We start from the raw sequence: 19,683 nt of genomic DNA on the forward strand, positions 1-19,683 counted from the left end.
TGTTCCCACCACAGCCTTCCCGTGTCCCCAAGCGTGACTCAGGCTCCCTGCTCTCCAAAGGGAAGCCGCTTCCCATTCTGCTTCGCTCGCCACTTCTGCCCCCCCGGATGCTCTGGGACCAGCCGCGGAGAAGCCAGGAGCCTGGGCCAAGCCTGGCCGACAGCACCGAGGCCACGTGAGGCCCAGGGCCCAGGGCGCGGAGACGCAGGACGGGCTGCCAAGGTTTTACTGAATCCGCCGGGTCACACACACCAGAGAGCACCTTCCTCCTGCTGGCAGGGCTGAAAGGTGTCCGGGGCGCTGCCAGGCTGGGCAGAGGGGAGGGCAGGGGGGAGGGAGGGGAGGGGAGGGCATCGAGGGGGGAGAGGGAAAGAAGAGCAGGGAGGGGAAAGGGGAGGGGAAGGAAGGGAGAAAAGGGGGAGAGGAGGGGAGGGCGGGGGAAGGAAGGGATGGGAGAAGGGGGCAGGGAGGAGGAAAGGGGGAGGGGAGGGCAGGGGGGAGGGGAAGGGAGGGGAGGAGGGGGAGGGGAAGGGAGGAGGGGGAGGGAAGGAGGGAGGGGAGGGCAGGGGGAGTGGAGGAGGGGGAGGGCAGGGGGGAGGGAAAGGGAGGGGAGGGGAGGGCAGGGGGAGGGGAAAGGAGGGGAGGAGGGGGAGGGAGAGGGAGGGGAGGAGGGGGAGGGGAAGGGAGGAGGGGGAGGGCAGGGGGAAGGAGAGGGAGGGGAGGGCAGGGCAGGGGGAGGGGAATGGAGGGGGAGGGGGAGGGAGGGGAGGAGGGGGGCAGGGGGGAGGGAGAGGGCAGGGGGAGGGGAAGGGAGGGGGAGGGGGAGGGAGGGGAGGAGGAGGAGGGAAGGAGGGAGGGGAGGGCAGGGGGGAGGGAGAGGGAGGGGACAGGGGGCAGGGGGGAGGAAGGGGGAGGGGAGGGCAGGGGGAGGGGGAGGGAGGGGAGGAGGGGAGGGCAGGGGGGAGGGAGAGGGAGGGGACAGGGGGCAGGGGGGAGGAAAGAGGGAGAGGAGGGCAGGGGGAGGAGGGGGAGGGAAGGGCAGGGCTCTAAAGCGCCTTGAAGGGCAAGAACTAACTTGGGATCAGGACCGGACATCATCTTGATTTGAGTAAAGTCACTTTCATCATCGTCTGTTCACTAAATGCTGTAAGATGTGCAGACTCAGAGTTTTGCGCTAAATTACTGATTTCTCCCCCCTCCCCCCAAATACAAAGCTTGGCACCATGTCCATGTGCTCACACAGGAAGTCCACGGCTTCCGTAGGGCGGGGGCGGGGGGGGGGTATGGCTCTGTGAGAACATGAAGTCAATTCCCAGGCAGAGCCGTGCCCCCCCCCCCACCATGTGACACGCAGGGCCTGCTGGGGCTCCCGAGCGCTTCCACCGGGCCCCCGTTCCAGTAAGAACAGAGACCTGGCTGCTCCCTCGCGGAGGGCACCCCGCAGCCCCGGACAGACACTGCGGCGCTGACCCGCTGAGCAGGCTGATCTGACCGCCCGGCTCACAGTCCCGTCCCGCCTGCCGGAGAGCACGCGGAAGGCGTGGCCTCGGTTCCCGTCGTGGCGACAGCCTTCCGGCCTCCAGGATCGCTCAGTAGTGGGTGCACAGTCTCTGTCTGTCATCCTGGCTGTTGCACTGACCGCAGTTTCCAAGTGACTTTTCCAGGTGAAACCCCCATCCCCAATCATTACAGGTTCTCACTGTTACCCCACAATTCGCCTCATCCTAAGCCAGAAGCCGACTGAGCAAGGGATGGAAACCTACAGCACATGCTGTGTGTGCTCTTGGGCTCCGTTAGCCGAGGCATAGCAATACCTCCGCGCGCAGAAGGAGCTGCGTGAACAGAGAGAGGGTGACAGGCTGGAGACGGACAAGCCTGGGTGTCCTCGGAGCTGCAGGAGCTGCGTCTCTGAGTCAGGAATGCCCTCCTTGGGTTTGGTCTTAAACACGGAGCCCGGTGTGCAAGCCACCCTCTTCCCCGGCACGACCCACAGCACGTCCCCGTGCGGGCGACTCCCTCCCCACGCCGGGAGGGCGGCCTGCGGCCCCGCACGGACAGGACCGGCTCAGCTCCGCGGGCCTTGTACTTGGGGGAACCCCGGGCTGAGCCATTTGCTGGCAAGTTTGTTTTGAAAAGAAATGGATGCCAGTACGTTGGCAGATGAAAGAGCAGGGCTCCCTCAGGCTGCCCCCCCACTCCCCCCGTGACCGCAGCCAGCTCACCCGGGTCCCAGGGAGACGCGCAGGGAACGCCCACAGCGGCTCCGGTCGGACGCTCTGATCGCTAAACCGGTTTAAGGACTAAGAGAAGCTACAGATGTGTCCCAATAAAACCTTAACACGATTCGCTTCGCTTGTGTTATAAACAGGCGTTCGTGAATGCTACAGGCCTTCCTACCGCCCCTTCAAACAGGATGGTTTGTCTGATCGCTGTTTAAACTTCCTGCGATGCTTTCCTTTTAAAAATATTTTTATTGATCAAAGAGGAAGGGAGAGGGGGAGAGAGAGAAACATCAATGATGAGAGAATCGTGGATAAGCTGCCTCTGGCACGCCCCACCCTGGGGATGGAGCCCGCAACCCGGGCGTGTGCCCTGACCGGGAATCGATCCGTGACCTCCTGGTTCCTAGGTCCATGCCGGCCGGGCCGAACATTTATTTTAACTGTCTCTTTTGGGACATGATTGTTTCCCTTAAAAAGAAAACAACAAACATGGATCGTGCCACACGCTCCCCCACAGATGGCCACGCAGACCGCTTCTGAGCGTGGGGCGGGCGGGGCAGCGCGGAGCCGAGGGGCGGTGCACGGATCGGGGGCGTGGAGAGCCAACCCCACGCAGGGCTGCAGGCCCCTCAGAGCAGAGCCGCCGCTGAGGCTTTGCACCGATCCGCCCGCGCCTGCGTTTGAGCCAATGCAAACAAGAGCGATGTAGAAGCTCCGAGACCGAGAACGCTGGAGCCCACGCTCGTCAGCCCTGCGTTCTCCCCAGGGGGCTGAGCTGCCTCGGGCGGAGCGGCCGGCAGCGCCTGCGCTTTAGTTCGTTTTCCTTCATTCTCAACATTTTGTAAGAATTTTTCATTTTTCTCCCTGACCGGTGTGGCTCAGTGGATAGAGCGTCGGCCTGCGGACTGAAGGGTCCCGGGTTCGATTCCGGTCAAGGGCATGTACCTTGGTTGCGGGCACATCCCCAGTGGGAGGTGTGCAGGAGGCAGCTGATCGATGTTTCTCTCTCATCGATGTTTCTAACTCTCTATCCCTCTCCCTTCCTCTCTGTAAAAAAAATCAATAAAATATATTTTTTTTTAAAAAAGAATTTTTCGTTTTTCTAGACGACCACACATTCAAAGAGCAGGCTGCGACGCGCCGTGTTCTACAGACACAGAGGGAGTTGCTTAGAAGTGTGTGCCACGCTGCTTTTTATTTTCAATAAACATTTGAACAAGCGTTGTGAACCTCCCCATGCCCAAGGGAACCGCTGAACTCGGTCCATGCGGTCACAGCACTTCACACGGAAAATCCCGGCAAGAAGCGCTCGCTCCGTAACTGTCGTGCCGTCTTACAGCTTCGGGGCCCGGCCGTCACCGCACAGCGAGGCCGGGTCAGCAGTGTGCGGCGCCTCCTCACTCCCGGCCTCCGGTCCGCAGCCACGCGTGGCGTCCGCGTCGGCTGTGGACTCGGAGGAACCGCTGCCGGGGGAAGGGCAGAGGGCAGTTGGAGGCACCAACACGCCACCTGCCCGGCCCTGGCGCTGCCCCGAGCGAGCAGGGTTCCAGCCGGAGGGACCGCGGTGACACCCTGCGTCCGGGGACCACAGAAGCACGCAGAGTCACACACACGTGTTTCCAGTTTTGTTTCTCTCTAACGGAGCTCATTTCCAAACTAGTTTTCTAATGTTTTCCATTAAAAAAAAGGCGTTTCCTTGCCAAAGAGCAAGAACAGGACAAGAGAAAACCGGTTTCCACTCCCCATACCGAGTGCTGGGACTTAGCACATACTCGCGTCACGTGAGCAGCTTTAAACACAAGTCCCTGGAGCTCACATGACGTCACGTCTTTCAAAAACAAGCCAGACCACCTCATCCTCATCCTGTGGTTACGGACCGAGATTCAGTTCTCTTCTTCAAATGGTCTCACACTTCAGCCCCGCCCGGCCCCAGCCCCGCCCCACCCAGCCCCAGCCCCGCCCCACCCAGCCCCAGCCCCGCCCCACCCAGCCCCAGCCCCGCCCCACCCCGCCCCGGCCCAGCCCCGCCCCGGCCCAGCCCCGCCCCGCCCAGCCCCAGCCCCGCCCCACCCAGCCCCAGCCCAGCCCCAGCCCCGCCCCGGCCCAGGCCCAGCCCCGCCCCACCCAGCCCAGCCCCGCCCCAGCCCAGCCCCGCCCAGCCCCGCCCCGCCCAGCCCCAGCCCCAGCCCAGCCCAGCCCCGCCCAGCCCCAGCCCCAGCCCCCAGCCCCAGCCCAGCCCCCGCCCAGCCCCAGCCCCCAGCCCCAGCCCAGCCCCCGCCCAGCCCCAGCCCCAGCCCCCAGCCCCAGCCCCAGCCCCCAGCCCCAGCCCAGCCCCCGCCCAGCCCCAGCCCCCAGCCCCAGCCCAGCCCCCGCCCAGCCCCAGCCCCAGCCCCCAGCCCCAGCCCCAGCCCCCAGCCCCAGCCCAGCCCCCGCCCAGCCCCAGCCCCAGCCCCCAGCCCCCGCCCCCAGCCCCAGCCCCAGCCCCCAGCCCCAGCCCCAGCCCCAGCCCAGCCCCGCCCAGCCCCAGCCCCAGCCCAGCCCAGCCCCGCCCAGCCCCGCCCAGCCCCAGCCCCCAGCCCCAGCCCCCAGCCCCAGCCCAGCCCCAGCCCCAGCCCCAGCCCAGCCCCGCCCCAAAGCCTCCCCTCTCCAGCCGCCCCTCCGCCTCAGGCCTCAGACGCGTGGAAAGAAGGCCGACCAGGGAAGGGCCCGGAGCTCTGGGTCTGGGGTCCGTGAAGGGCCGGTATTCATGCCGGCGACGCCGAGTTTCTGCTGTTCCCGGGTAGGAACACACCTGAGAGGCAAGTCCCCGAGGGGAACACGTCGAGGCCACGAGGGCGGGCGCTGGCGGTCTGTCTGGGCCGCCGGAACCAACGCACACACGCCGGCGACGGACGGAACAGAACGCCACGTCCCAGCCCCCGGCCGGGCCTCCCTCGCGGGCTTGGTCCGGAGGGAGCGGGAGGAGCTCCGAGGGGGCCCCTGCCCTCAGGAAAGGGGGCGTTCAGAGCTGGTCACATCAGGAGAAGGCCCGCCTCGGAGCGGGACGGACACGCCTCGTGCCAGTAAGAACGACGTTTCTCACCGACGCGCAGGGAAGCCCAGACGGCGGGGCGGACGCTGCTTCTCCGGCGCCTCCCGCGGGCCGCGCGGCACCTGCCGAGCATTTGGGAGGCGGCACTCATCCCTCCAGGAGCTCGGCTCGCCTGCCTCGCACCCACCGCGCAACGCAACAGGCAGTGACCTGACGCAATGCTCAAGTGGAAGTACGGGGCCGCCCCAAGGACTCCCCATTGCGGGGAGCACTTCCCACGCCTGCACGCCGCCAGCGCCCCAAGGAAGCGGAGGGCCCTGAGGACGTGGGCGTCTAAAAGGAAGCGCGAGGAGCGGCCTCGGGAGAGGGCACTCCGGCCCGTTAGGAACTGGCCCCGCGCAGGCAGGCGTGCGGTGCAGAGGCTGGGCCGGGTACACATTCCCAGGCAGGTCCACCTCCCCGCAGGACAGGGGCCGGGAAGGCCAGCGCCTGGCGGGGAAAATGCCGAGGCAGGTCTCGGAGCTCTGGAAAGATCCACCCCTCCATTTTAACCTTTTATTGAAACCTTCACGCCTCCTCCGTGCTTATGATGCGCAAGAAAATCAAGAAAGAAATCTTGGGATTAAAAACAAAATTTTAGTTTCTCTTTCCTACAGGTAAAAATGTAAAGAGAGAGAGAGAGAGAGAGAGAGAGAGAGACTGGAACCCTGGGCAACGTGTGTAATTGATACGGAAGCAGGAGAACATGCCGGAATCCACCCGCCGGGCACCGCGGTCCACGCTCAGTCCAGCTTTCCGTTCCGAAGGCTGTTCCTGGCTTTCTCCTGCCTCATGAGCGCGATGACTCGGAGGCAGCCCTTGGAGATCTTGACCATCCATATGACGTTCATCACGTCCAGGACCACGCACGAGCCGACCCAGGAGCACTGCGTCAGCAGCCCCAGCCGCGCGTAGGCCTCGGTGCCCACCACGGAGAGCATGAAGCCGTAGAAGGACGGGATGGGCAGGATCCGCACCACGAAGAAGACCAGCGTCATGAGGAGGCCGTTGAGCACGTTGGCCGTGGATAGCTTGGAGTACTGCAGGGCTTCCAGGAACCACCTGGAAAACGGAAGAAACACCACACTGTCCCGGCCGGTGTGGCTCAGTGGACAGAACGTCAGCCTGCGGGCTGAAGGGTCCTGGGTTCGATTCCCAGGCAGGGCCCATGCCTGGGTTGTGGGCTCCATCCCGAGGTGGGGGGAGAGGGCGTGCAGGAGGCAGCCGATCCATGATTCTCTCTTATCACTGATGTGTCTGTCCCTCTGTTCCTCTCTCCCTCTCCCTTCCTCTCTGAAATCAATAAAAATACATTAAAAAAAGAAAAAACGTAAGAACGTCGCATTGCTTTGCATCTCTGGGGAGTAACGGTTTTATGTCCGTTGTTACAGCTCCGTGAGCACCCCCTCAGGTGGACAGAAGAGGCCGAGGGCAGGGCAGGTGTAGAAACAGTGACAGGTGCGTGTGCATGCCCGCAGGGAAGTCCACGCCCAGCTGCCAGCGGGGAGGGTGCGGACACAGCGGCCGCGAGCACGCCCGGGCCCAGGCCACGGGCTCTAACTCCATTCTCCCACCAAAGGGGCCAGGGCTGCCGGGGGAGTCGCTGGTGCTGGGGCTGGTCCACAGAACACACACACATCCTATAGGTTTGCTGTCTTTTAACAAACACGCCTTTTATCAAAAGACAAAAGGATGGGGTGTGTCCAAGGGACATAAAAACCAACTAAAATCGCTCCCAAAGGCGAAACGGTAACCATTTCAGCCGCCACATAGATCCTGTCGCCCGGGCTCGTTCCTGGGAGGTAACTGGGGGGGGGGGGGGGGGGGGGGGCAGGCGAGCCACTGTTTACAAACTGAGACACATGTGAGTGTTTTGTTTTTCTTGTGTTTTTTTAATATATTTGTATTGATTTCAGAGAGGAAGGAGAGGGAGAGAGAGAAACACCCATGATGAGAGAGAATCGTGGGTCAGCTGCCTCCTGCACGCCCCTGCCCCCGCACTGGGAATGGAGCCCACAACCCGGGCCTGTGCCCTGACCGGGAATCGAGCCTTGTCGACGTCCAACCACTGAGCCGCGCCAGCCCGGCTCTGCGGTTTCTTTAATTTCCAGCCTCACGTGTTGGTATTGGCTGCTCTAATGCACATGGGGAAGGGGTGAGGCTCCCTTGCAGGGAGAGAAAGAAGGAAAGTGAGGGACAAGGACAGGAGAGGAAACAGGCCCCGGAGCTGGGGCCTGGGGGCTGGGCGCCCCGGGTAGGGGCAGGGGCTGGGCGGGGGCTGGACAGGGGCTGCGGGCTGGACACTGTGAGCCGAGCGGGTGGGGAGAGCTTCGCCGAGGGCTGTGAGCACAAGCAGGACCTTTGTTGGGACCTTGGAGAGCGTCCAGCAAGACTCTGAGGCTGAGCTGCGCCTGGGCCGGACCCAGAGGAACATTAACTCCGGAGGCGCGGGAGCGGGTCTCCCCGCAGCCGTGTGGGTTGAAACAGAGATAAACGAGCAGCAGAGAAGGAGACAGACTGTGCGAGGAGACGCATCCATCCCAGCGGTGGGGCGGGTGCTCACGCGTTAGTCTGTGTTCCAGGCACTCAGCGCGGACGATGACGGGGGCGGGGGGGGGGGGGGGGGGGGGGAAGGGACGGATGGACAGCCGGCGGGGAGACGCGCTCCCAGAGAGGCCAGGCGGCGACAGGCCGTGACGGGCTGGGAGGCCGCGCCGGGCGCAGGCGGCCTGGTACCCACGGGACTTACTTGTGAAAGTGGGCGGTGCGTGGCGGTCATCACGCCTGTCCACACGCTCGTTCTTACCGGAGCTCTGGGGCCTGGGAAACAAACAGCCCCCCCCACCCCGGCTGCCAATCCACAACACAACTTGGCACAGCCGTGTCGCCCGGCACCTACCGCTGGTTCACGCAGGGGCTGGACAGCTCGGCGAGCAGGCGGAAGTTCGCGATGTACTGCAGCGTGCCGTCTTTCTGGGGAGGAACACGAGACGCAGTCAGGCGGGACGTTCTCGCCAGTTTCCCAGCACGGAGACCCGAGCCCGCGGCCGCCGTCACGCCCACCTCCACGCCGGGTCTGCGAACAGTTCTCTTCCTGATGGGCCTCAGCGGTCACCAGGGGCCGCAATATTGTAAAAGACCAAAGCGGCCCGGCTGGCGGGGCTCAGGGGCGGAGCGTCGACCTAGGAGCCAGGAGGTCACGGCTCGATGCTCCGTCAGGGCACAGGCCCGGGTTGTGGGCTCATCCCCAGCAGGGAGCGTGCAGGAGGCAGCCGGTCCATGATGCTCTCCCATCATGGGTATTTCTGTCTCTCCCTCTCCTGTCCTCTCTGCAATCAGTGAGGATATAATAGAATAAAGTTAAAAAGTCACAGCTCGCTCTGGCCAATGTGGTGCAGCCAGGTCTCCCTTGGAGAGGTCTGCCTGGAAGGGACTCCTGGTTGCCATGGTGAGGCGTGGATTAATCCTACGTGCAGCCAGGAAGGTGGACAAACACAACAGCTGCACGGTCCCGCGGGTTTTCAGTGACAATCCAAGGAAGGGGGGCCGTCTGCCTTCCGAGTGGGTGAATCCACCCTCAGACCCCGCGTGAAGGCGTGGTTCTGTCCACGGCGGGCTGGCACGTCGCAGGGAGGACCCCGGACGTGGCTGCAGCTGGTCTGCAGGGCCTGGGAGTCGGGGGTGGGCCTGGGTGTCCCCGGAGCCCCTCCCGCCCCCAGGGGCCAGGCCGCCGCCCGCACTCACCAGCACTAAGAAGAAGGCGTACAGCGAGGCACAGTGGTGAATCACGAAGAACTTGTCGCCGATCACATCCCAGTGCAGAACGATGACCAGCAGATCTGCGAGGAGGGAGAAGGCGGCGTCACCCAGGGGCCGCGCTGCTTCCGGCGCCTCTGCAGGTCACCCTCCCGCGCTCGCCCCGCCGCCTGAGCCTCTGCTCCCGCCTCAGCGGCCAGGGACCCGCTTTGTCATCGGCTCCCACCCAGCTGCGGCCCCACCCCCTGGGGCTGCCCAGCAGGAGGGCACACTGTTAAAGCACGAGTGAGCGCTGGCTGGTGTGGCTCAGCGGACAGAGCCTCGGCCTGTGGGCTGAAGGGTCCCGGGTTCTCGTCCGGTCAGGGGCTTCAACGGCCAGGGCACGAGCCAGCGTCCTCTGGCCTCAGGGTCCCGGGGCCACTCCAGCCCGCCCGGCACGGGAAGTGGGGCCAGGAGCCTCACTGACGGCCGGTCTGGAACCCGACTTTTGCAAATTTTCCCCTCACCCTACGCCACGCCGAGGGCACACACTTCGGGCCCCGGGCAGGAGACTCCGAGGACAAAACTGCAGGAATCCTCTGTCCCCACCCAGAGGCTCCGCAGGCCACAGAGGGACCTCGCTAACCCGACGCGCCCAGGCCTCGGGGAGGCCCCTCCCGCAGCTCTGCTCCCCGTCGGGGACCAGCGACAGGAAAACGCTCTCCGCTGTGTGGGTCCTGAAGCTGCCTCTCGGAGCAGTCATCGCCCCGGAGCACAGACCGCGGGCGCTGTGCGCAGCCCCACGGGGAACCTTGGAGGACGGGAGAGACGGCACGCACCAGAGATGAGGTAGCCGGAAGCAATAGCCACGTTCACTTTCGCCAGCAGCGAGTCGCCCCTGCGAACAGCGTGGAAGAAAGCTGCCTTTAGCGCACGGTTACAGGTGACAGACCTCTTCCCGCTGAGACAGACACGGCTCCCTGGTCTCGAATGGGAACCGCCCTGTGCACAGAGGCCTGTGTTGGCACGGAGCTCCTCCCGCTGCACGAGGAGCAGGATTTCTGCTGTGATTAGCTCCGTTTCAGGAAAATGGTTTCACCAAAAGGCAGCTTTTTACGCGTGTTCTCACGCGAGTTGTTGGAGAAAGGGCTCGAATGGGATTCGGACGCTGATGATGATGACGTGTGGTCCCTTATTCTGAATCAGAGACTCGCACAACCTCAGGAAATCGTCTCGCCCGCCAACGGGAGGCGGTCCCCGTCAGCACCTCCCTGGATGGAGGCGGACGCGTCAGCTCCTAGTGGGAACGGGACGGGACAGGGCCTCCTCGTAGCGAGACCCTGCGCGCTCCCGTTAACGCTCCCCACTCCGCACCGTGGCCAGTCCTTCACCACTGGCTTGTAATGTGCTCGGCGACCCGCACTCAAAGTGGGAAAGGCGGGCAGCGCCAACGTCGGGCCGCACACAGGACCCGGGGGAGCCGGGCCCGGGGCGCGTGGCGGCCTCGAAGGAAACGCAGACACGTCGACTGTTATGACGGGCGTGAGCCAGTTCTTTGTTATGAGATTCACCTCCCAATGGACGGGTGCTGTGGACGCGTGTCCATAAAATAGAAGACTATGAAAAGGAAAAAAACACTGGACATGGTTGCGGTAGAAAAAACCTGGTCAGGGAACTGGACTCACTAAACCAGAGGTCGGCAAACTGCGGCCCGCGAGCCACGGTTTGCCGCTCTGTTGACTAACGAGTTTGCCGACCGCTGGGATAGGGGCTTAATCACAAGGACCAACAACAGCCTGTAATTATTGGAATCGAGAGTCTAGGTCAGTGGCTGGCAAACTCATGAGTCAACAGAGCGGCAAACCGCGGCTCACAAGCCGCATGTGGCTCGCGAGCCGCAGTTTGCCGACCACTGCACTGGACAGATTTGCTTCCGAGAACACCTTCCCAGGGAAGATGGTGGTGTGATTCTGCGGGGCGTCGTTCCGTACGCCCTGGCTGGTGCTGCTCAGTGGTTATGGTGCGGGGCGTCGTTCCGTACGCCCTGGCTGGTGCTGCTCAGTGGTTATGGTGCGGGGCGTCGTTCCGTACGCCCTGGCTGGTGCTGCTCAGCGGTTATGGTGCGGGGCGTCGTTCCGTACGCCCTGGCTGGTGCTGCTCAGCGGTTATGGTGCGGGGTAACCCGCACACCAAAGGGTCCTGGGCACGCACCTGGTTGCAGGTTCAATCCTGGGCCCTGGTCAGGGCAGGTGCAGGAGGCAACCAACCCATGTGTCTCTCTCACATCGATGTTTCTCTCTCTCTCTCCCCCCCCCACCTCCCTCCCTTCCCTCCACTCTCTCTCAGAATCAGTGGGGAAAGGCCCTCAGGTGAGGAGCAACAAAAATAAAGGAAATGAAAACCCAGTGAGAGAGAGGAGGCGAAGGACCCGCTTCGGTCGCTCTCCCAGAACACGCCTCCCCCCCCTGCTCGGAGCTCAGCTCCCCCTAAAACGCCAGGAAGTGCGGGTGTGGAGCTCTGCCCGGGAGGGACATGCATCCACGTCCCTATCCGGGTGCACAGCCTGTCCCGCGGGACCCGCCTCCCCACGGGGACGCCGCGAGTCTCCCTGAACAGCTGTGGTTTCGAATGATGGGTCAGACGTAACTTCGAGGACTGTCCTGCCTCAAAGATAACCCGTGGCTGCTCAGCACAGCGGCTCCGGGACGCGGCCCCGCTCCCCGGCACGGCAGCACGCTCAGCACGCTCTCCCGGGGGAGCCTGGGCGACGCATAGGCCAACCGCCCTCTTGCTGAAGCCAGACCGAGCCAGCCGGGTGCTTTCCGCGTCCTATTGACAGTCCCCCCCAACCCCAGCACCGGCGCGGCGGGGTGGCTTACCAGAGTGGGTCCGCAATGGCAGCCTCGTCGAACAAGGACACCGACAGGCTCAGAGCCCCAACCACCACGGAATGGCAGGTGGAGACCACCCTGAAACGAAAGGAGAGGGCCACGTGAGGGCCGTTCCACGGCGGCATCGGCGTGACGCTGGCAGCACGTGGACGCTGGACAAGAGGATCGGGACGTGTAAGCACGGGAACCAGCCACGCTTGACCTTGGAATTAACAGGTTCCTCCTGGAAGTTCGCCAAGTCGCCTGCTGGTGGGAACGGAGCTGGGGGGCCCTGACGGCTCTGTCCCCCCAGTGCCCGGGGGGGCGGGGGGGCCGCCCTGCGTGTCCCAGGATTCCGGGCTCCTTCCTGCTCCAGCAGTGGGAATGACTCCAAGTCTCCCGGCGCACAACGCCAAATCCTGAATCAGGATTCGCACGGCCCCGGAGGCACATCGGATGGCCGGGCCGTATCGTGGGAACGCTGTCACCAGTACGAGAGCGCTTCTGAACAGAAAAACCGACCCGGGACTGACACAGAAACCTGTTTGTGAAAGAAACGCACGCCCGCGGGAGAGCTCACAGCCAGGCTTCCGCGATGGAAGGAACGGGGTTTAGATGGACGCGCAGTGTCTGTGAGCGTCACGCTAAGAATGGGGTGACTCAGCCAACAGGGTATGCGAGTGAGAAATACAGACTGTTCTTCTCCGTCAGAACGCAGAGGAAAGGAGCAGCGCACTCTTCTCTCTAGAAATTAGCCGCGATGACGTCCTCTCTGCATGGCCCTGCCTCTTCAAAGGTGAGTGAAACATCTATATATATAAAAGCCTAAGCAACCGTTCGACTGGCAGCTATGATGCACACTGACCACCAGGGGGCAGATGCTCAGCGCACAGGCATGGAAACATGGAACAGACTGATGAATCTCAGAGGGAAGCGGGGAGGGCGGGAAGAGATTAACCAAAGATCTTATATGCATACTAGAGGCCCGGTGCACGGATTTGTGCCCTGGTGGGGTCCCTCAGCCTGGCCTGTAGGGATCGGGCTGAAACCAGCAGTCCGACATCCTCCCAGGTGTCCCGGATTGCAGGAGAGCGCAGGCCAGGCTGAGGGACCCCACCAGGGCACAAATCCGTGCACCGGGCCTCTAATACCAACATCAATCTTGATATCAGAGAAGATCACTGTAACTTGGAAGACCACTGTGCTGGACCTCACAGGAGCGTGGTCCTAACGGAGAGGTCCCGCGAAACCCATCGCGCTTCCGGGGCTGCAGGAGTCACGCCCATCGAACACGGCGACGAGGAAGCCTCAGTGAGACACGCCAGCGGGGCGTTGGGAAGTGAGAACCACCCACCCAGCCCGTCCGGGCGAGTGCTCGGTGCGCTGGCACGCCGTGCGCCCTGGTTCCACGAGGACACAGCAGGATCGAGGGGTTAAGACCCTAATGTCCGAGAAGCCCTCCATCTAAACAATCATCGAGCGACCAAAACCAGAATAAAATCCATCAACCAATCGTCGCGCAGCCAGCTTTCTGCTGCCATGTGGGAATTCTGTGAAAAGGAAGAAGCGAACCTCTCGCCAACATCACAAAAGTGTCTTTCCGACAAAGTGTGACATTTTGTCCCCGAGGCCGGGCCTCGGTCCCGTGCCTGCTGAGCAGTGTGTTCGGGGGAGGAACTAGCAGACAAGTCCCGAGAAAGTTCCACGTCACCGGGACCGGTGCTCCCTCCACCAAGGGCGGGGCCCGCGGATCAACAGTCCGTGTGCTCAGAGGCTGCTGTTGGTCAAACTTCAGAGTTAACTCTGGCAAAGCCGGACGGAGACGCCTCAGCGTCACCCAAATGCCACCCAGAGAAGACATTTCCTTCTTTTTCCCCAAAGAGGGTGGAAGAGAAACGCGTGGCTTTGAGGAGCCGGCGCTCTGCCTTTAAGGCGACAATGACCGTGTTCGAACGGCAACTTGAGCTACGGACGGGCCCAGCCACGAGCGCCGTGCGTGTGGAAGAAACGGCAGGGGATCAGACAAGGGCTCAGCGCTGGAGAAGCCGGTTTAAAATCAGGACCGTCAGAGACAGGAGGACTGTCTACCCCACAGGAGCCGAGGGGACGGAACGAGGACAGAAATGGCAGCTCCCACATGTGTTTTCAGAAAAAGCCGCAACTGAGTACAGCGATGCCCCACGCACGAATTACACCTTCCCTCTCGGGCGAGAACATCCTGGCGCTCCCCCTCCTGCCCTTCCCTGGGCGGCCCAGACCCAGTTCCTCGGAGACTATCCCGGGCAGCGGGGGGGGGGGGGGGGGGGGGAGGGGGGAGCGGGGAGGGTCGCCTGTCTGCCTCCAGACGGGACACTGGATTTCAGGACGTGCGTGCGTGCACTTGGCTCAAAAAGCAGCCACTTCTTCTCCTCCTTTGCACTCTCCGCCTCTCAGCGTTAAGCCCGTGTAAACCAGCTCAGGCGGGGGACAGGACTGACCCGGCCGGAGCACGCGCCGCGCACCCGGCTAGCATCAGGAGCCGCGTTATATCTTCCCGGCTCCTCTCTCACGACCCCTTTCCCGAGGGCGGTCCCGTGCAGAAGGGCCAGGATCACGCTGAATGGGGAGAAGTGCTTTCCGGTCGCACCGCATGGTCATCGTCTCTACGCTCCGGGCCCGTCCCTCCCTCGCTCTTGGGCTGGCAGCTCTCCAAGTGCATGGGCCTGTGGCTCCTCTAACCAGGGTGAAAAGGGAACGGAAACAGGAACACGGCCGCTCTCTCCCCCGGTTCTACCCTCCTGTAGGCAGAGTTTGGAAAGGAAACGGCTAATACCGCCTGCCTCCCGCCACGGAACCACCTCTTCGCTGTCCTGGAGACAAGCCCCAGTCCTTATTCTGTCAAAAACCCACGGGGAACGCGTTCTCCCTTTGGGGGTGAAGAGCTGCAGCCGGTATGGGCCAGGCAGACCTTCCCCGTGTATTCCTGGCGGTGATTACGGCCATTTTAGAGACCTGCTGACTTCATCTTACAGTTAGCCTTCACTTCAACCGAATAACAGCAACAGAAAGCGGTGGGTAACTCACCCAAAAAACCCTCAACTCATAAAACTGACACAGCTTTCTGCGTCCTCACACGTCTGCTCGCTTTCCACTTGTTTTTGTGTTAAAGAATCTGAAAAGCAGCTTTCACTTTAGGATCCTATGACAACAGGGTAGATGCCGGAGGGCTCAGGGCTGCAACGGGAAGTTCACCGAGAGAGACACCCTGTCCCCGGGCCGGCGGTCAGCTGCCGCGGGCTGAGCGGCCAAGACTATATATAGGCTGCGCGGCCGGCTCCTGTTCGCTGCGCTCTGGTGTCACTGCCAGGACGTGGGCTGCTGATCGTAAATGTTTCAGAGAAGCGAGCAAGACGGCCCTCTCGGCCGCCAGCTGGCGCCGGCTCCTCCCACACTAACCCGGAACCTGAATGCGTTTCCCCCACCATCTTTCAATGTCAGACATGCTTCAGTGTTGCTTGTATGAGAGCTAGCAACCTGTCTTCTTAGTCCTAACGTCACAATTTTCAGCTTAGATTGTCTTAGATCCGAAACGGAAGACTGTTGTTTCGTTGGTTTTTAGAGGGACAGGAAGGGAGAGGAAGAGAGGGAGAGAGGGAGAGGGAGGGAGAGGAAGGGAGAAGGAGAGGGAGAAGGAGAGGGGGAGGGGGAGGAGGAGGGGGATGGGAGGGGGAGAGGGAGAGGGAGAGGGAGGGAGGGGGAGAGGGAGAGGGAGAGGGAGAGGGAGAGGGAGAGGGAGAGGGAGAGGGAGAGGGAGAGGGAGAGGGAGAGGGAGGGAGAGAGAAACATCAATGGGAGAGAGAAATGCCGGTGGGTGGCCTCCCCCACGCACCCCAACCAGGGATCAAACCTGCAACCTGGGCACGTGCCCCGACTGGGAATCGAACTGGTGACCTTGTGGGTGCACGGACGATGCTCAGCGGAGAGCCACACCAGCCGGGGCTCAATGAAAGGCCTTTTAGAAATATTTTAAGTCATTTTATTTCACGAAACTCGCTTTCTGGAAAGACCCGCGACGTTCCGTGAGCGTTACCTGGAGTTCCATTCTATCTTCTTTGCGGGGCCGAGGCGGCTGAAGCCGGGGGAGACCTTCGCGGAAAGCCAGGAGCTGACGAAGTGGAAGAGGAGCTGGAAGGCGAACAGGCTGGCGAGGATGGTGCCCAGGACCAGCGCGTCGCCCGCGTCCATGGCTCCCCCGCCTGCGGAGGGAAGCGAGGGCGCTCAGTGGCTTTCAGCGGCTCACGGCGCACCTAAATTAACGCTTTCATTTTAAAAGTGTGTGACTGCCGTTTAGCCATTTCTTTTCTCTTTTTTTAATATATTTTTATTGATTTCAGAGAGGAAGGGAGAGGAAGAGAGGGATAGAAATATCAATGATGAGAGAGAATCATGGATGGGCTGCCTCCTGCACGCCCCTTACTGGGGATGGAGCCCACAACCCGGGCCTGTGCCCTTGACTGGAATCGAACCCGGGACCCTTCAGTCCCCAGACCGACGCTCTATCCACTGAGCCACACCAGCTAGGGCTTAGCCATTTATTTTCATTTGGCGCAAGTGTAGGGATACAAAGGAACGGTAAGAATTTGGAGCCTTTTCCAGCAATCGGGCATATACCCTTGTATCTATATTTGAAATAAAAGCGGGAAGCCCGTACCTCAAAGAGCTCAATGTTTTTCCTGTGATCTTTCAACTGTAACCTGGTGACAGGCAAGAACATCCAAGTCTCGGAGTTTACGACGAGAAGGGAATGTCAAGTGCTATCGCTAAGGGATTCTTCCAGTGATGTTTTCAATTAAACAGGACAAATCACCTGATTTCTCTATGCCTCACTTTCCTCATTTATAAGATGAGCGTTGGTTAGATAATTTCTAACAAACAATTAAACCAAAAAAAAATCCTAACAGAAACAAACAAACAAAAAAATCCTGCAATCACACCTATCTCCACGGCTTTTCCTCTTTAAAATAAAGAGGTTTTCATAAAAGCGCTTCAGGTTTTAAGGGTAGCGTTCGTGAAAAGAACGTCAGAAGCACTTTCAAAGCACGTTTTCTGCCTCACTGAGCTGAACTATTTTGGCTCCTAAAAATCTTAGGAACATTTAGACAAAAAAAAAAAGGGACGGAAGCATTTGGTCCGTCCAGCAAACCAGCCTTCCTGCAGCCCCCCTCCCCCGCCCCGCCCCCCGGGGGGGGCTGACCCGAGAGTGAAAAGAAAATAAATCAACAGAAGCCAACTTAGCCTCGCCTCGTCCCCTTCCAACCAGGGCGTCGGAACAGCAACAGCGTCAGTCCCTCCGTGTCCCTAATGAATTCCCTCCTCCTTCCTCTAGTGTGCGCTCGGCAAAAACACCGACACCGCGATCCCCTCTGCGATTCACTGCCCTTGCCTTCTTCTAAAAACTGTGCCTGTTGTGTGTTCACTTTAATCGGTGGTCTTTTCGTGGACTGTTAACCAAATGGCACATGAAGGTGGGTTTTGTGGATACGTTACACGTCGCTATGATTTTCTCAGCGAGACAGGGCAGGGATCGTGTTTTTCTAAGGTCCAAGCAGACAGGGGCCCTGTGGGCGGGTGCGTGAAGCAAAGGAAGCCAGGAAGCAGGAGAGCGCGCACCGTCCAATGTAACTGTGGCCGGTGAATAACGTCAACAACCCGAGGGGGGGGGGGAGGCTTCTCTGCGCCGGCCCTGGAGGGGGGCCGCTCAGGTACTTCTGTTACAATTCACGTGTCCAATGAGCGTTCACGTCGTGCATGCTGGCCCAAGTGACGCCATAAAGCACGCCGGAATCGGGCGACATTATCCACTTCACGAACTGCTCGTTTCTCTGTCCCATTTTTAAAAATACACCATGAGCCCTGACCGGTTTGGCTCAGTGGATAGAGCGTCGGCCTGCAGACTGAAGGGTCCCAGGTTCGATTCCGGTCAAGGGCATGTACCTTGGTTGCGGGCACATCCCCAGGAGGAGGTGTGCAGGAGGCAGCTGATTGATGTTTCTCTCCCATCGATGTTTCTGACTCTCTCTCCCTCTCCCTTCCTCTCTGTAAAAAATCAATAAAATATATATTTTTTAAAAATACACCATGAAGAGATCCGTCATTCCTTAAAAGCTGGCTTTGATTGAGTGTGTGTCCTATTGGACACTTGCTGTTCCCCGCAGACACTCGGTTCACTGGGCGGGGCGGGGGGTGGGTGTTGAGTCCCTTTGCAAACAAGCTTCATTGAAAACGGAACAGCGCCACAGCCACGCGCCGGCTGCCACTGAAGACGCAACCGACACCGGTTAATGAAACCCTCCTCCCAGCTCTGCGTCTGAGCCCTCGCCCGGGATGTTACAGATTTCCCCAGGAGAGCCGGGCTCCCGGGAGGAAGCCATTGCCCTGTCTGTCCACTGAGTCAGGCAAGAAACGTAAAGGTGGGTGAAACCGGACAAGGCTCGTGACTCAGAGACGGAGGCCCTTGGGAGTTGGGTCGTTGTCAAGCCCAGGAGCACACAGAAAAGGCGGGGAAGTGAGGCCTGGGTCGCACACCTCCGCCTGGGGCTGCAGGCTGCAGAAGGCCTGGGCGCGTCTTGATGCGGGAGGGGCGTGTCTAGACTTGGACTTCACAACCATCAGCCCTTCCTCATCCACGGGAGTTCGTCTGCACTTTCCCCAAGGCATGTCCCATGCACTTGACTCCCAGCTGGTGTCACGCAGGGCGGGAAGGTGTGAAGGGCACCCTCCACAGGCGGTGAGGTGCGTGCGCCCTGCTGTCCCTGTCCTCACTGGCACCCATCGGCCTCCCAAACGCCTCCTCCCACCCAGAGCCTCCGCCCATTCACAGCCGCGCTCACGCCCTGCCACCGTCCCCTGCCAAGGGCCGTGACCTTCAGCAGGAATGGCCCTCATCTCAACCACCTTTACTGCCGTCACTCGTCCTTTTTCTGCCTGAGGCGTTTCCTTGGCTGACCTCCCCTCTGCAGGTGCTCCGCACACAACATCGCCAGTCCACGGCCGGCTGCTCCCTCGTCTGCTTCCCTTTCACCAGCTTGGACCCACAGCCGTCCCTCCCGCAGCCCCTGGCCACCCCGCCGTCCCTCTCCCCTGCCAGGAGCCGGCAGGGCGCCACCCCCGGATGTGCCGCTCCACTCAGCAGGCGTGGGGAGCCCTCGTAGCCCGTGGGGAAGTCATGCACAGAGGGGCGAGGCCGGCGCGTGGGAGGTCGAGGGGTCAGGCCCTGCCCACCTCCTGTGGCTGGCCACCCAGCCCCTCACACCCACGGCTGATTTCCCGAATCGTCCCCACTCTTTTCAAACCTGCAGCCATCCACCCCCATCCTCAGCAGATAACCCCTCCCATCTCACAGCCGAGATGAAAACTCGCCAGCTCATGCCAGCAGGCTCCTGACCTCCACCGCCTGCCTCCGGCCCCGGGCACACCCACCCTCGCTGGGGGATCTTTCGCTCCCCGTTATTCTCCCCTCACCTAGATCTTCCTATTGGCTCTCAGGCAGAACACACTCTCCTTCCACCCTGTGTCTCTCCCACCCTCTCCCCCTCTCTCCCCATCTAGAAAGTTCTAGAAAGGTTTGTCCACACCGTCACCATCTCTCACCTCCCTCAGTCTCAGCCCACTCCATCACTCTCCTGACACAGCGCCGGCGAGGTCAGCGAGCCTTGTGTGCCCTTCCTGCGAGCACCACTTCTCCTCGACACCCTCCCCTGAGCTCACGACCCGCGCTTCTTCTTCCCCCGCCCTGAGCAAGGCCCCC

At 61.4% G+C, this 19,683-nt stretch overlaps 1 protein-coding gene across 17 annotated transcripts in view; it reads right to left on the bottom strand.

Annotated features, from left to right (window-relative positions):
* Positions 1 to 5,869: 5,869 nt before the first annotated feature.
* LOC308237465 (TLC domain-containing protein 4-like) overlaps positions 5,870 to 19,683 on the bottom strand; it is a 48,092-nt gene continuing 34,278 nt past the window's right edge. For 16 of the 17 annotated variants that reach the window (XM_080648173.1, XM_080648182.1, XM_080648181.1 and 13 more), the window contains 6 exons: positions 15,967 to 16,132; positions 11,907 to 11,996; positions 9,867 to 9,925; positions 9,037 to 9,131; positions 8,192 to 8,265; positions 5,870 to 6,354 (listed from right to left, as the gene is read on the bottom strand). In XM_080648173.1, the coding sequence (XP_080504299.1) occupies positions 6,036 to 6,354; positions 8,192 to 8,265; positions 9,037 to 9,131; positions 9,867 to 9,925; positions 11,907 to 11,996; positions 15,967 to 16,132 (803 nt within the window). In that variant the 3' untranslated portion in view covers positions 5,870 to 6,035. Of the gene's footprint in view, positions 6,355 to 8,191; positions 8,266 to 9,036; positions 9,132 to 9,866; positions 9,926 to 11,906; positions 11,997 to 15,966; positions 16,133 to 16,587; positions 16,906 to 19,683 lie in introns of those variants that run through there. The other variant, XM_080648176.1, reaches the window with a different exon arrangement.

Source organism: Plecotus auritus (assembly GCF_963455305.1).
Source record: "Plecotus auritus genome assembly, chromosome: 12".
Classification (NCBI taxonomy): Eukaryota; Metazoa; Chordata; class Mammalia; order Chiroptera; family Vespertilionidae; genus Plecotus; species Plecotus auritus.